This window comes from Plasmodium vinckei (genome assembly GCF_900681995.1).
Source record: "Plasmodium vinckei vinckei genome assembly, chromosome: PVVCY_02".
In the NCBI taxonomy this organism is placed as follows: domain Eukaryota; phylum Apicomplexa; class Aconoidasida; order Haemosporida; family Plasmodiidae; genus Plasmodium; species Plasmodium vinckei.
Genome location: NC_051294.1, coordinates 400113 through 417152, shown reverse-complemented (window position 1 = coordinate 417152; position 17040 = coordinate 400113). Strand labels below are relative to the sequence as shown.

The 17040-nt window shown below is 21.9% G+C and overlaps 3 protein-coding genes across 3 annotated transcripts; 1 reads left to right on the top strand and 2 right to left on the bottom strand.

Moving 5' to 3' along the window:
• Positions 1 to 912: 912 nt before the first annotated feature.
• On the top strand, positions 913 to 2170 carry PVVCY_0201180 (eukaryotic translation initiation factor 2 subunit alpha, putative; the record flags this gene model as incomplete). The annotated part of the gene is made up of 2 exons (XM_008628094.1): positions 913 to 1063; positions 1347 to 2170. The coding sequence occupies 2 exons, from the start codon at positions 913 to 915 to the stop codon at positions 2168 to 2170; spliced, it is 975 nt and encodes a 324-aa protein (XP_008626316.1).
• A 1025-nt stretch (positions 2171 to 3195) lies between these two features.
• Positions 3196 to 8688, bottom strand: PVVCY_0201170 (conserved Plasmodium protein, unknown function; the record flags this gene model as incomplete). The annotated part of the gene is made up of 1 exon (XM_008628095.1): positions 3196 to 8688. One exon carries the CDS (start codon positions 8686 to 8688, stop codon positions 3196 to 3198), a length of 5493 nt encoding a protein of 1830 aa, XP_008626317.1.
• A 2044-nt stretch (positions 8689 to 10732) lies between these two features.
• PVVCY_0201160 (cation transporting ATPase, putative) lies at positions 10733 to 15694 on the bottom strand (the record flags this gene model as incomplete). Its single annotated transcript, XM_008628096.2, has 1 exon — positions 10733 to 15694. One exon carries the CDS (start codon positions 15692 to 15694, stop codon positions 10733 to 10735), a length of 4962 nt encoding a protein of 1653 aa, XP_008626318.2.
• Positions 15695 to 17040: the final 1346 nt, after the last annotated feature.

Sequence of the window (17040 nt, the reverse complement as noted above, 5' to 3'; positions counted from 1 at the left end):
ATAATTTACTAAAAAATAATTTAATTATATAACCATAATTTTATTTGTGTGTATTATTCATGAAATATGTATGTTGCCACAATATATATATATATATTCTCCACCAATGGCATTTTACCCCCTTCCTTTTTTAAAATATATTTTTCTATATATTAAAATGGATATCACTGTTCTACAAAAAATTTAAATAAATATAATACCCCTATTCCCTTTAATGAATATATTATAATTTATTTTAATTAAAAATAATTCCTTAATTTATCATATAACTAATGTATTTATAATATAAATTTGCTTCCCTAAAAAAATATATGTATAAAAATGTATATACAATTTACAAGCAATATATATAAACAAACAAATTGTACTATATATTTTATAACTTCCTATTAAGTATGCATTTATGCAATAAATAAGTAAATCAAATATTTTTATACGGTATATATTTTATTTAATATATGATAACCCAGTTATTTTTTTACTAGGCACTCCATTTATATTACGCACAAAATATTACTAATTATGCATATATAGGCAAAAATATATAAACACTGGATTACCCTTTATTTTTTATTTGTATATGAGTAAAACCTTGTTTACAGTTCTATAAAAAGGGGGTAAATAAAATCGTTCCATTGTAGTTTTTTTATTAGGAAATAATCCATAAAAATTACTATTTTTCCAAAAGTTTGTAAACAATTTTTTTGCATATATTTCTTTTTTTTTTTATAACAAAAAATAATATATTTATGTAAATTTTACATAAAAAAAAAATTAGAAAATTCACTTAAATTATATAATAAAACATAATAAATGTATTATGTATAAGAATTCTCTAATATAAATTTTATACTTTTTATGTATACATTTTAAAAATCAGTTGTAATATATTTTTAAAGTTTTTAATTAAAAATGGGAGACGTTAGGAGTAAAACTGATTTAGGGGATTGCCGATTTTATGAAAAAAAATTCCCCGAAGTTGATGATTTAATAATGGTTAAAGTTAATAGGATTGAGGATATGGGTGCTTATGTTTCCATACTTGAATATAATGATATGGAAGGTATGTACATATGATAATATTGCCTATACTATTTTCACTTATTTATTATGCCTGATAAAAATTGCATAACACCAAAGCTATAAAAGATCAATGAAATTGTTTTACATATCCATATTATATGATCTATATCAGTTTCTATTTCTCATACCTTTCATTTTATAAATCATGGCATTATCATGTTTGGCGCTTCTCTTAATTTTTATCTTGACCAATGGTGCCCCTATATATTTATTAACTCTTGACTGTATGCCACATTTTATGACTTTTTCTCACACTTATGCAGGTATGATTTTAATGTCAGAACTTTCAAAGAGACGATTTAGAAGTGTTAATAAATTAATTAGAGTAGGTCGACATGAAGTAGTTTTAGTTCTTCGAGTTGATAACCAAAAGGGATACATTGATTTATCAAAGAGAAGGGTATCTCCAAAAGATATTATAAAATGTGAAGACCATTTTTCTAAATCGAAAAAAGTTCATCAAACTGTTAGGCATGTTGCACAAAAACATAATATGACTGTTGAAGAATTAAACAGAAAAGTTATATGGCCATTATATAAAAAATATGGACATGCATTAGATGCATTAAAAGAAGCAACTATGAACCCAGATGTTATATTCAAAGAAATGGATATAAGTGATGCTGTAAAAGAATCATTACTTGCAGATATAAAACTCAGATTAACACCACAAGCATTGAAATTGAGAGGAAGAATAGATGTTTGGTGTTTTGGATATGAAGGTATTGATGCTGTTAAAGAAGCTTTAAAAAAAGGAAAAGAAATTTCAAATAATGAAGTAACTATTAATATTAAATTAATTGCACCCCCTCAGTATGTTATAGTAACATCATGTCATGATAAAGAATTAGGAATGCAAAAAATACAAGAAGCAATGAAAGTTATTAGTGATAAAATTAAAGAATATAAAGGTGGAGATTTTAAGCAACAAGGAGAAATATTAGTTATAGGAGGTGACGATGAAAAACGATTAGAAGAATTACTTGATAAACATGATGATTTATCTAGCGATGATGACTATAGTAGTGACGGAGATGAAGATGACTCAAGTGATGAGGATAATTCAAGCGACGAAGATGATGATTAAATAAAAAAAAAAAAAAACGTTCATAAAAATTAATGAAATTATATAATTATTATTTGGAACTAAGCATGAGAAAAACAAATATTTCATATTTTTCTCACCAATTTTTTACATTGCATATTATTTTTTTTTTGCGTTTTTTTAATGCTACATTTTAAAATAACTTATCATTATGACATTGCTAATAAACATTTCACCTTTTAAAAACATAATTTTTTATTTTATTTTTGAGGAAAAATATACTTATCACGTAATAACATACGTCCTTATGTCTTCTTTGTTAAATATCTCATTTTATCTCCTCATAATAAAACCACCCATATATTTGCTTAAATGGTAGTATGTTGTGTTAATTCTCTTATTAGTTTGGAGCATGAATATGGTTTTATTTCTTTGATTGGAGTTCCTACCATTGATATTTTCATTCCTTTATATTATGACTAGCCAAGGTATCAATTTTTTTTGTAAATGCGCAATCATACCATATCAAAGGTACTTAAAAATATGTGAAAAAAATTATAAGTATAAAAAGTTCCAAAACGGAATAATTTTTAAAATGTTTTATTTCATTTTAAAAGAGTTAAAACGCTTTAAAAGATAAGTTTATAATATTTTACAACATAAACATTAGCAATATGCTAGCAATGCAAACAACACAACAAACATAAACAATAGGAATAATAAAAATTATCAAATATACACACAAACATTAGCTCAATAGGCATTAATTTTTTAAAATATATACAAATAATATATTTATTTTGAAAATCTCATATTAACAAATTAAAAAAAACTAATTATAAAATAAAAAAGGAATATCTTTCATAAATATATATATATATAATATATAAACTTTGTATATACGTATTAGTGGGTTACAAACTGTATGCCACCAATATAATGTACATATCCTCATATATGCACATATAAATCTATATTGAAAAACAAGAATACAATTAAATATATAGAGCCATAAACACACACTACGTACACGCAGGTGCTAATTGAGCATCTCTACATCCACGTATTTATAAATCGTTTTCAATATTAAATGGTAATTTTGATTGGATTAAAATATAAAATTTTTTCAAAATAAGAACATCGAGAACTGCATACTCTAAACTTTTAAATGATAACGGTCTAAAATTCCAATTAATTATTTGATATTCTTTATTTACTTCTTTGTCTGGAAATAATGCTTTACCAAATAGTTTAACTGAAAGACTGGTATTCTTTTTAAGACATGGAAAACTATTTTTTAAATGTTCATAATATTTATTATATATATTTTTTAAATCATAATATTTATGTATACAACTATAAATACCTGTTTTATTACATACCCCACATTTTGTATTTAAATGCTTATCAATTAGTGTTTTATTTTTTTTATATTTTAAAAAGTAATTAGCTGGATATATATTTTTATAACTTATATCATCATTTAAACTGTAAACACTTTTCTTTTGATCATATTCTTTTTTTTTTATAAAACTATAATATTTATTTCCATTATTATAATTATTAAAATAGTTAGCATTACAACCATTTCTGTAATTTTTATCCATTCTAAAAAAATTTCTCATAATTTTTTTCAATAAATCATCATTATTCATGTTGTATTTATATTTCTTTTCATTTTCTTGACTTACATTTTTGTCTTTACTACTTTCTTTCAATAGTATGTTGCTATATTTTTCACATTGTAACATATTTAATACATCATAAAATTTTTTAAATTGTAGCATATCATTATTTATAAATGCTACTCCTATTTTTATAATATTTTCATCCCTAAAAAGTTCTGATATATAATAATTAATTTCATAATTTTCCATTGTTATTTTTTTTACATCTATTATATATGATAATTTTGAATTTTTCAAAGCAATTTGAAAAATAGATATAATCGGATTTTCTCTAAATACTGCACATTTCCATTCTGCATCAACAAATATTATTTTTTCATTTTTTTTTATATATTCATATAAAGTTAAAAAATCATGGAAACATTCAATTATAATTATCTCTTTTAAAGATGACCCTAAATCATTAATACAAATATAATTTTTATTACATGAACATGTTCCATTCCTTTTAACTAAATAATCAAAGGAGTTCTTAACAATTTCAGAATTAATCTTTTTAAACTTTTCAAATACATCTAAATATTTAAAAACATCGGATATTTTATATATTCTTCTTGTTATACTTTCCTCTGACATAATTTCTTCATTCTTTAACATAATATCTGATTCATTTATTATTACACATTCCTTTTTTAAAAAATAATATATATTATTGTAACTCCAGGCTCCACCATTTACACCTCGCATAGTACCAATACTAAAATCATTTTCACAATTTGAAATGTTGTTACAATTAATAATATGATTACACATGTTGCTTGTTGTCAAATATTTTTTATTCACAATTTTATAATCGTTATCATGTCCTCTTTTATTTTGGTGATCATACATAAACATTTTGTCATTATTAGAAATATTATAATCCAAATAATTAGCATAACTTCCTTTTTCACCTTTCTGGTTTTTAAAATATAAAAAATAAAACATTTGAAAATATGGATCATCAAATGATATATAATTTGGGTATAAAAAATATAAAGCTATTAAACAATGTTCTAATTTTTTTTTTTTTAATAATGAATAAAAATACATTTTTAAATATTTGGGATTATCAAAAAGATAATAAATAATATATTTTTTATCAAAATTGTTTAATAAATAATTATAAGATTTATAATTTAAGTAAAAAAATAAATTTGGAAATTGTAATAATTCATAATTAAACATTTTTATTAATTTTATTGCATATTTTGTATTTCCACTTATTAATTTTTGTTTGATTAATTCAAGTTCTAATGTTTTATCTCCCTTACAATGTTCTACACAATTTGAAACTTTTGTATCACTAATAAATAAATCATTTATTTGTAAATTATAAGTAATATTTAATTTTATAGGATAAATAGATCTGTCTAAAAAATTTATACTATTTATTTTTGTTACATTTAAATTTATTTTTTTATTAATCCTACTAATATTACATTGACTACTATTTTCACTCACTATTTTATCACTATTTGTGTTACTACAATCATTACTTTGATATTTTTCATCAATGCTACTACTACAACTACTACGAATTTTATTATTTTCACTTGAATAATTATTTTTGTTACTATTATCATATGAACCATTACTATTTGCATATGCGCTATAAACATTATAATGATTATCCAAATTATTTTTACTACAATTTCTATAATCATTTATATATTTTGTATTTTTAATATCAATAATTTGTTTATTATTAAATATACCATTTTCATTTCCTTTATGATGTATTTCTTCTCTTTTAGGTGTTTCAAATTCTCCATTTTGCCTTACATAGTCAGGTAATAATTTCTTTTCATTATTTTCTATGCAATATTCATCAATATTATTTTTTTCATTCTTCATTTCTACACACCTTATCTTATCATCTAAATAAATTTGTACACATTGAATTTCTTCATCTCTTTTACCATTTAATTTGTTAGAACAATTATTAATTGAAGATATCATATCATTATATTCTACTCCTAAACTGTTTGTTTCTTTTTTCGGTGCCAATAATTTAGTTTGATCACAAGAACCGTCTTTTTTTGCAGACGTAGATACATACAAATAATTGTCTGTGTATTTTCCACAATTTGAACTATTTCGTTTATTATTTGAATTGTATAATATACATACATTATCTTCATTTATATTTCCTTTTGTTTTATCACCATAAAAACCTTCGTATCTATTACTATTTGTGCTATTGCTGCTACGTTCTTTTCTACTACTACGACTACAATTGCTTTGGCATCTAGTATGATAATATATTTCATTATTCCATACTTTATTTCCCTTATTTTTTAATTTATTACCCCTTTTGTTACTATACCCTTTTTGATCGTCATGTGAAGCACACTTAAAAGTTATTATATCATTTGTGTACATGCAATTATAATCATTTTGCTTAGGAGGGTTCTCTAAATTTTCAACATTATTATACTTATAATAATTATGTTTAGGATCTTTATTGACAATTTCATTTGAAAAAAAGTATTGATGAATATTATATTTACTTATAAAATATAAAAGATTCGAATTATTTTTATTATTATTACATATATAAACATAACAACTTAAATCTAAATAATTATTTGGAATGACTAAATTGTATTTATCTATTAATAAAATTGCAATTCTTGTAACATTTAAACTGACAAATGATATGAACATATATATATATTCATTTATAAAATTATAAATTTGAATAATATACCTCGATTTTAATGATATATTATTATTTTGTAAGCTACTATCATCTGTGCCATTTTCTTTATTTTGTATGCTACTATTATGTGTGCTATCTTTTTTATTTTTTTCTCCCTGTCCACAAATACCATCATTACTTAGTGATCTAACACTACCATCTTGCGAAGATACATCTTCTTTTATATCATATTTTAAAGTGTTATAATCAATTTGAGAAGTACAAGAAATATTGTCATTCTTTTTAGAAATATATTCTTGCTCATAACCGATAGCTGGATTAAAAAATATCCTATGATATTCCTTACATTCTATATCATTTTTATTTTTAACTTCTTTTATAATATTTTCTTCATTTTCAAAACTATTTTTATAATTAAATAATTCAGTATCTATATATTTTTTTAAATTATTAAGTATATCTTTTTTATCAATAGACTTTTTTTTATGAATAATAAATTCAGCTATATCTCCTAAATATAATAAAATATAAAATACTTGTTTTAAATTATTTTCATTATGCACACCATTATTATTGTTACAATTATTTGAAATATTTTTTTGATTATTCTCTTGTAACTCTTCATTAAAATCCAAATTAAAATTATTTATTTTTTTATATTTCCTTCTATTGTGATTAGGATTCCTGCTACCATTTCGATTGTTAATACTACAATTGCTACTATCATTATTATTATTAAAAAAATCAAACACATGATTTATATATAAGTATATAGGGACATACAATTTGGATGTCTTCAAAATTTTCATTTTTTCATATAAACTTTCTAAATGCTGTTTTATATTTTCAAAGTTTTCAAAGTTTTCAACGTTTTCAAAATGCTCAAAATTTTCCATCTTATTAGCAATACTACTTTTACTGCTAAATGACCCGTTCTCGTCATTTTTAATATTATCAATATCAACAAAACTAGATTTCCTTGTTACATTTTCACTATTTACAGTTGAAGCACATTTTTTTTCAGAGTTTTCAAAACTTTCACCATATTCGTATCGTTTAGAAATGGATATTTCCTTTTTTATCAGTCCGTTAGCAATACTCTCATCGTCAATAATGTTATAATGCTCAGTGAAACATATTTTACTATTTTGTGTTTCTTTTATATTGCCATTACTATATAATTGATTAGTACCTTTTGTATCACATGAAAGTGTGAATATTTCTTCGATTTGTTTTTTTTTTATAAATATATAATTAAAAAAATCGTTATCTATGTAACAATTTTCTAACTCAAACAATTCATAACTTTTATTTATAGTCTCCCTAATATTAATAAAATTATATTTAATAAAATTTAAATAATCTTTTACTTGTTCTGAATGTAAAATTCTGACTTGGTCATATTTTATCACTTCACAATTAGTGTCATTACTTTTATTCATAAAAATTTTCATTACATTCTCTGAAAAATAACTATAAGTTAATTTATTTTTAATTGTTTCTTCATTTTGTAAATAACTATCTGTTTTGTTTCCATTACTAGTTTTTATATTTTTTAGTATATTATATTTTATATCATAAATCCAATTAAAAAAATTTAATGAAAATTTTTCATTTTTTGAAATTTTTATATTTTTTATTTTAAAAAATGTGTAAAATTCATAAATATAACATACAATTCCAAAAGAATAAATGATATCACAAATCTTTTCATAAGTTGAATTATGAATTAAATAATTATTATTTATCTCTTTAAATTCGATATTTTTCTCTGTACAAATTTTAATTAATTCAATATATATCTGGTTTTTTTCTTCCTCTTTTTTGACACATTTTACACCATTTTGGGAAATATTTATCTCGTCTGTCTGGCATAAGTTTCCTTTATCACATCCCGCATCTTCACTTCTCTCTTCTAAAACGCTTTGCAGAATAAAGAGAGGATCGTATGTTATGTATTTAATAATGATATGATAAAATGCACAAAGAAATATGTGTTGGTAAAAATTTCGGTTTTGTACACACTTCATATGACGAGATAATTTTGGTGGAATAAAATTATCTAAATATTTCCAGACAATATTATTTAAAAAATCTTTATTTTCAATAACATTTTTTTGAGTCTTCTTTTTATTTATATAATTATTAAACTTTATTATGGCATTTTCAATTGATGTTATGAATTCATAAATAATTTCCCCCTCACTTTCGAAAGATAACTCTTTCATTTTATCACAATATTTATATTACTATACTATTTTTATCGATAATAATTTTATTCCTAATCATTTTTATATATTCTATTACAATTTGGCTACCACTTATTCATATATATTTGGGGAGTACCATACCTACATATATTACTGTCTCTATATACACATATATGCTTGTATAAATACTCATATATATATTATTACTGATAAATATATTATCCATACGTATAGAAATAAACATGCATACCCAATCATCGATTTTATCGATACTTGAATTATCCTAACTATGACATGTTTACTTTTTACAAATTTAGGTTTATCTTCTCTCAATATTATTTACAATAAAAAAATTAATACTTATTATTTTCTGTTTTTTTTGGATGTTTACATTATTTTCAATGGTTCATATCCCTTTCTATATGTTTCTATCCATTTCTTAGAAATAGATATGCTGGTTTGTTAATTTATTAGTTTGTAATATATAATATTTATATGTAATATATTTTTTTTATTTTAAAAATACTGTTTTTCCCCCTAATAAATCACTAAATTCATATATACTATTATATAATATATATCACTATCAATGTTTGCTCCCTTTATTATTTTATTTCACACTTGGTGAATACAATGAATTATTAACTTAAAAAGTATAACTCGATATTTTCTTTTCAAATCTTCTTTAAGTTTATATTCATAAAGATTATCCGCCTTTAATTAATCCAATTTTACAATCATAAATATACTTATTTTATGTATATTTATTTTTACATATATATATATATATTCACATATATGTTTAAAAATAGAGTATTAAAAAATTATTATAAATAGAATGAAACGACTTCAGATATTTTATTTTTTTTAAATTGTGTTACAATAAATGTGATAATATAAAAATATTTTATTTCGGTTTTTTAATGTAATATAAACATAAAAATTGAAATTTAAAAAAATGGAAAAAAGGAAAATTTCAGAAAAAAAAATTGGAATTGGAAAATTGTAAAAAAAATTATTTAAATAATAAAATTGTAGAATGAGATGGCCGAAAAAAAATATAAAACAACAACAAAATAAGTGAAAAAATAAATGAACTCTCTCAATGTCATGCTAAATTAATCAACAAAAAAAAGGAAAGAGAGAGACCCACACAACATCCTACTCGCTACACCACTACTTACAACATAGTTTAAACAGATTGAAAAACTGCATGGGTAACAACTGTTTCTCATATTAATAACTTTAATTTTTTATAAAAATATTTTTATTAATTTACTAGTAAAAGTATGTGTACATATTTTCCATAAAACTTCCATTTTTTATGCACATTGTAACGGGGTAAAATAAACTAAAAAAAATAAAAGAATTACACAATTTACACACTTGTAAAATTTATAAACATACAATTTTTACTTATTTTTTATTTTAATTAATTTCCACACTTGTAATAATGTTTATTTTTTAAAATAATTTTCCAAATAAATCACAACCATTTTTATTGCTTCAGTTCAAAGTGTAAAATTACTATATACTATATTTATTTGAATTCAACGCGGAAATTGTCATATTTAACTCTTTCATTTATAAAAGCAATTTAAATAATCATATATTTTTACCATCATTTTTTATGAACTATTTTAAAAATATTGCAATCTCCCTTTTTTTTTAATAATATTTAATTTTTCTCTTTCCTAAAGACAAATCATATCAATCTGCAATCTACATATAAGGGAACATATCTATATACATACAAATATCCATTTTAAAAAAAAATCAGTTTCTATTTGTTTTGTATATTTTACAATGTACACTTTTATAAGTGTAACAAACTTAAACTGAACATACAATATGTATAAATAATATGTTTGTTGTATACACTTCCCGTTATAATTCACTACCTCCACAAATACATGTCATGATGATACAACATTCGAATAATTATTATTCAAAATAGTTTTTCTCAAATTGTTAAGAAAATTTGTATTTTTTTTTCATTGTATAAACAAAAATATGCACATAAATAAATGAACATAATTATGCAAAAAAAAAAAAACTGGATTTACAGATTAATTTTATATTTTTGAAATATATACAATCTGACATGCCTAATAAAATTACAAAACATATAAGGCGCTAAAATATCTAAAATCATCAAAGACAAAAATAAAAATTTCAAGCGATAAGTAGGGAATGGGACAAGGGAAAAAAAATAATTAATATAAGGAACTATATTCATTACATTTAAAAATAAGAAAAAAAAATTCCCTATAAATATATAAACAAGCTCTTTATTTTTATGTAATGGTAACATAAAAGGTAATCCTTCATAATTGCATAAAAAAATTGATAAGTTTATACAATAAATTAAATAATAAATACAAGTATTAACTATGTTAGGAGAAAATTCTCCTTTTAAATCTGGTACATAATCTGGCCCTCTATATGAACTAGCTACAATCCATCCATAAATTAAAATAGAAAAATGAACTATAACTTGGCATATCAAAGATAAAACAACTGTAATATTAAAAAGGGAATTTGGTGGAGCATAACTAGATATATTTTCCAACGGTGTTGTTTTTGATATTAAAACTATAAAGGTTGTATATAATAAAGATATAACAGTAGTTTGTGCATCACTTAATTTTACTCCATCTAATGTTAATATAGATACAGAAAAAGCCGTTATTAATGAATTTATAATCATCAGTTTATACATCATGATAACTTTTGATAAAGCACATCTACCACAAGATATTATTTCTTTAACACATTTTATATCATTCCCTTTATATGTAAATGGAGATGCTATACTTGCTTCTCCTAACTTAATTAGTGGTAATGAATCATCCATAGTCTTCATCATGTTTTCTAATTGCTGTTTTCTTTCATTATATAATTTCATTTGCTCATAATATTTTGCATTCATGTTATTGTCAGGATTATATGGTGGAATATTTCCATATTTTGCAACCACATTATTATAATCATTAATACAATTATTAACATTAGGAACACGATTTCTATAATAGTCACTTTGATGATCTAATATCGAGTTAGTATGCATATAATTATTACTTCCACGAATTTTTGATTTTACATCTTTATTTTTATAGCATATTTTTATACTTAATAATGATACACCTACATGTGCTGCTTTCAATGCAGCCATATCATTAGTACCATCTCCACACATTATTGTTATATTACCTAACTTATTTAATGTCTTAATAATTATTTCTTTATTCTTAGGAGATACTCTACAAAATATATGAACTTTATTTATTAGCATATCAATTAAATTTATATTATTTTGATACTCCATAAAAAAATATTCAATTATATCTCCTGTTATACATAAAGTAAATAATTCAGAACATAATTTTATATATTCTTCATTCCCTATAAAAAATGGTATGATTTTTTTATCTTCTCTATTACTAAAAAATAATATATCATTTACATTTTTCTCTTTCTTTATCACATTAATTAAATTTTCAGCTATTTTTTTTTTATTTATATCTTCTTTAAAAATATTTTCTAAAATGAATATAGCTTCCTTTTTCAATACATCTATTTTATCGTCACTTAAACTTCTTCTATTTTTAATGTCATCGATAAAGTTATGTATATTTTCACTAACACTTAGAGATGATGATGTTTCATATCTTTTTAAATGTAAACTACTTCCCTTATTGTATGACTCATTTTTTTTTAAAATTAAAATATCTTTATCTTTTACAGATGGTATCATATTTACATCTTGTGCAACTTGACAAGCAGTTAAAGCATTATCACCTGTAATCATAATATTTTTAATTCCAGCATTTTTTATATCTGAAATATAAATAGGTGTAGATATTTTTATTGGACATAAAAATGCTAAAAACCCACAAAAATATAAATCCTTTTCAACATCTTCTCTTCTTAAATTTTTTTGAATTATTTTATTATCTAATATGTTAGCAGCTAAACAAATAACACGATATCCTTTTATAGATAAACTATTTAATATTTTATCATAATTATCTGGAATCTCTTTTAAAAAGTTTTTCATTATTTCAGGAGATCCTTTACTAACAACTATATATTGTTTTACCATATCATTTTTATTACTACTTCTATTAATACTCGAAGAAGTAATCGAATTACTGCCTATATTCCATTTTTTTTTTTTTTTTAATTTATTTAAATTTGAAAGGTTTTTATTAATAATATTATTCTCTGTATCATTACAATAATCTTCAACACTTATCTCTTCATCCGATTCATAGGAATCACCATACCAATCACCTTCATATCCCGTGTGTTGTAAAATACATGTCATTCTTTGAAGATCAGATGAAAAAAAAAATCGTTTATATATATAAAAATTTTCAATTAAATTATTTTTTGCTTCTCTATTTTCTTTAATAAAACTTGGTAACTTTTTATTTAAATTAGTTAAAGATTTACTAGAAATAAAAAATTCTGAAAATTTACCTCCCCCATCAGAAGTAATATCATTTCCAACTTTGGAAACATAACTACTACTTCGGACAAATATATTATCTAAACTTTTCATACTACAATTTAATTTTAAAAAACTATTTTTTTCAAGCGGATCACCTAATAATTTATTATTAATAGTGCATAAAGAATGGCATCCACTAATAACTGCCAAAGAAAGAAATGGTACTCTTTGTTTATTAATAATAGGTTGATTCGATTCATATATTCTATTTATTTTATTATCTAAACCAAATAAACCTAAAACTATCATATTATCTTCAGTTAATGTTCCTGTTTTGTCAAATGCGCATATATTGGATTTACCAGAAAATGGCAACCTAAAGGGTTCTGTACAATATATTTTTAAATTATATAAATATACAATAGATATTGTTACTCCTAAAGATAATGTAATTGGAAATTCTGGAGGTATAACTGCCGTAATAATATGTGAGGCAGATAATAAAATTTTATATAAATTTCTTTCGTTTGTTGTTTTTAATATTGTATAAACTACATATACACATGATGTTATAGAAAAAAATAATAAAATAAATAAAAATATTATAGAATCAGTACTTGAAGAATTTATTTTTTCAGATGTATTTATTATGGTTCTCACTAATTTTCCTTGATATGTTGAAAATCCATTTTTTAATACAACACCTACACATCCTGTAATTGGTAGTTTGGAATTATTAAATTCTGGATTTTCATTTTTTGTTAATAATATATTTGAACCAGCATATACTACATGTTTTTTATGTTTATTTTTTATATCTATTTTATTTAAATATGAAGAATAATCTATTTCATCTTGATTTTGTGTATCAATCAAATTATTACCATTATGCATATCTACACCTTTATCTATCGATGCTTTTATTAATGGAATAGACTCACCAGTAAGTATAGACTCATCTGTTATACACATTCCCTCTAGTAATAATGTCTCACAAGTACATATATTGTCATTACCATTTATATCATTTGTTAATATATATATATCACCAGGTAATAACAAATTTGATTTTATTATTTTCCATTGTAAATTTCTATATACATAAACATTTTGAGGACACATTTTCATACTATTTATAAGATTAAATTCTCTTATTCTTTTATTAATTAATTGAGATTCTAAAACAATTAGAATAAATATTGAAAATATTCCAAAGTACCAATAACTATCAAGCATCCATAATATAATACTAAAAAACTGAAAAATAAAAAATGGGGATAACATTGCTTCATATAATAATTTTTTAAAACAAGGTGATGGTATATCATATATATTCTCTCCATATTTACTTAAATTATTATGTACATATAAATCATATGGTATTTCAAAATAACTTTTTTTACAATTATAACCATATATTTTTTTATTTATATCAGCTATTCCTATCTTTTTACTAAGTTGGTCTAAAATATCATCATCACCTTTTAGCTGATCATTTATCGGTTTGCTCAATTCCCCATTATTATTACTATCACCAGTATTGGAAATACTAGTGGATTTGCTTCTTGCTGTGTTTTTCTTAAAACACTCAGACTCATATAATTCTTCTATACTGCTAATTACCTCATTCCATGTATTTATATAATTCGATTCTATATGTTCATTATTATAAAATAATTTTGCTTCTTTATGTATTTTCTTTACGAGATTTTCCTGACAAGGAACTTTATACTCAGATTCAATTAATCCTTTCCAATTTAAATAAAATGGTAAATTAAAAATATCAAAATGCTTTACAGATTCAAAATTTAATGTTTCATAGTTGAATATATATTTTTTATGTTTATAAAAAAAGTATATATCATTATTTTCTTTTTTTAATTCTACTAACATAGATTTAGGTTTATATAAATTATAATCTGTGTTAAACCGTTCTTTTTTTTTTATATCATTTTTACTAGGCCAACAACTTTTAACACATTTTGATAATCCTTTTTGTTTATTTATTTTTTGAAATGATTCTCCTTGTATAGGCTTAATATATATGTGTGTGCAAAATTTTTGCAAATTATATATATATCTATCTCGTCCCTTGTTACTTAATTTGTTATATGCAATAAATAAGTTTATACTCAAATTCCATTGTGACAATAAGAATGTTAATATATGAAATACAATAAATATTAATAAACATACAAATTCGATACTATAAAAAATGTATATTAAATTGTACTTTCCTATTATTATCGGTTTAAATGTATTATCAACATTTTCTTTATTATCTTTTTTACCCTTCTTCGTTTTCAATGCACTTAATTTATTTCCATTATTTTTATCATATATCCATTTGCTAGCCGAATGAGAAATATTCTTTGAATTAAATATTTCGTTGTTGTCAAGCTCTGTTTTTAGCTTCTCTAAATATTCATAATCTTCTGGTCGAGCTTCAAACTTTTGGTTTTTAAGGATTAAGTGCAAAAAATATGCATAAAATATAAACAATAAAACATCCAACCGTAAATATCTCTTTCTTTTTTTATAAGCTAATACATTATATTTTCTTTCCATATTGTTTTATTAAATCTGACATAGAAATTCACATACATTTATATACTTTATCTTTATCCACATTAATGGATTTTTTTTATTTACACATCAATACAAATATACATGTTTTATACATATCATATTTGTATATATATATATATATCTTTGTGTATGTGCTTTTTTTAGTTAAGAAATATAGTTACCATGGGTTGGGTATTCGTAGTTTTTTTTTTCAACTATGTTATATCATTAATTTTATATATTTCTTAGTTACTGTGAAAAATGTAAACAAGATTATATACCAAGCATCACACAAATATGTATATATTTTGTCATATATCATACTAAGCTATAGTATTATTACTAAACATATATAATCATATACATAGTTTTTTCTATACTTTCCATACAAAATATATATTTATCCTTTATGTAATTAAATTTATAATATTCTCTATACTCCTGTCATACAAGCTTTATAATTCTATATAACTTTATTTTAAAACAGAAATATATCCATATGCTCATACATATAATATAAATACTGTTTTGTATAAAATTTGTAGTTTTATTTAAAAAAAAATAAAGTTTATAGCTAGCCCCTAACCTTGAGTTTTTCTTTCCTGTTCCTTCGAATTTTTCATTTAATTCCTCCTTTTGTTTTTCTGCTTTGATCGTATTTCTTTTTCACATAATATATTGTTTTATTTTTAATTATTCACATATACATATATTTATTTATTTTACGAAAACATTTGGTAATAACATATAAAATATATATTATATAAAAGTTCAAGGTATTGCAAAAAATATATTGCTAAATAATATTCACGCACATATTAAATTCAATAACACGACAATTTTTTCTTAACATTTTTTTTTTTTTTTTTTCACCTTCATTTACTAATCTATTATATTTTATTAATTTAGTAAATTTATGGAAAATCATATTTTCTTATTTTCTTTAAGTTAGTACATAAAAATGCACATATATTTTGAAAATCCATATACATACTTATTTTTAATTAATTGTGTTTTGCTTTTCAAAACATTCTACACTATTACATATGTATGTATATGTATACATATTTAAGCACACCATTGTTTTGGTTTTTTATCTCCTATATTTTTTTTGCTTTTTTAAACTACCATATTAATTTTAAATGCTTATTCAAAAAATAATAAAAAGCAAATGAAATTAAAATAAATAGTTAGGGGAATTATACCCTCAAAATTGCAAAGGCAATAAAAATATACACCAAGACAACTACACCTTAATAAAAATTACATATAAATAATTATGTATTGTCAAAACTATTACAAAATAAAGAAAATATAACAATGATATTTTTTTTAAGTTTTACCAT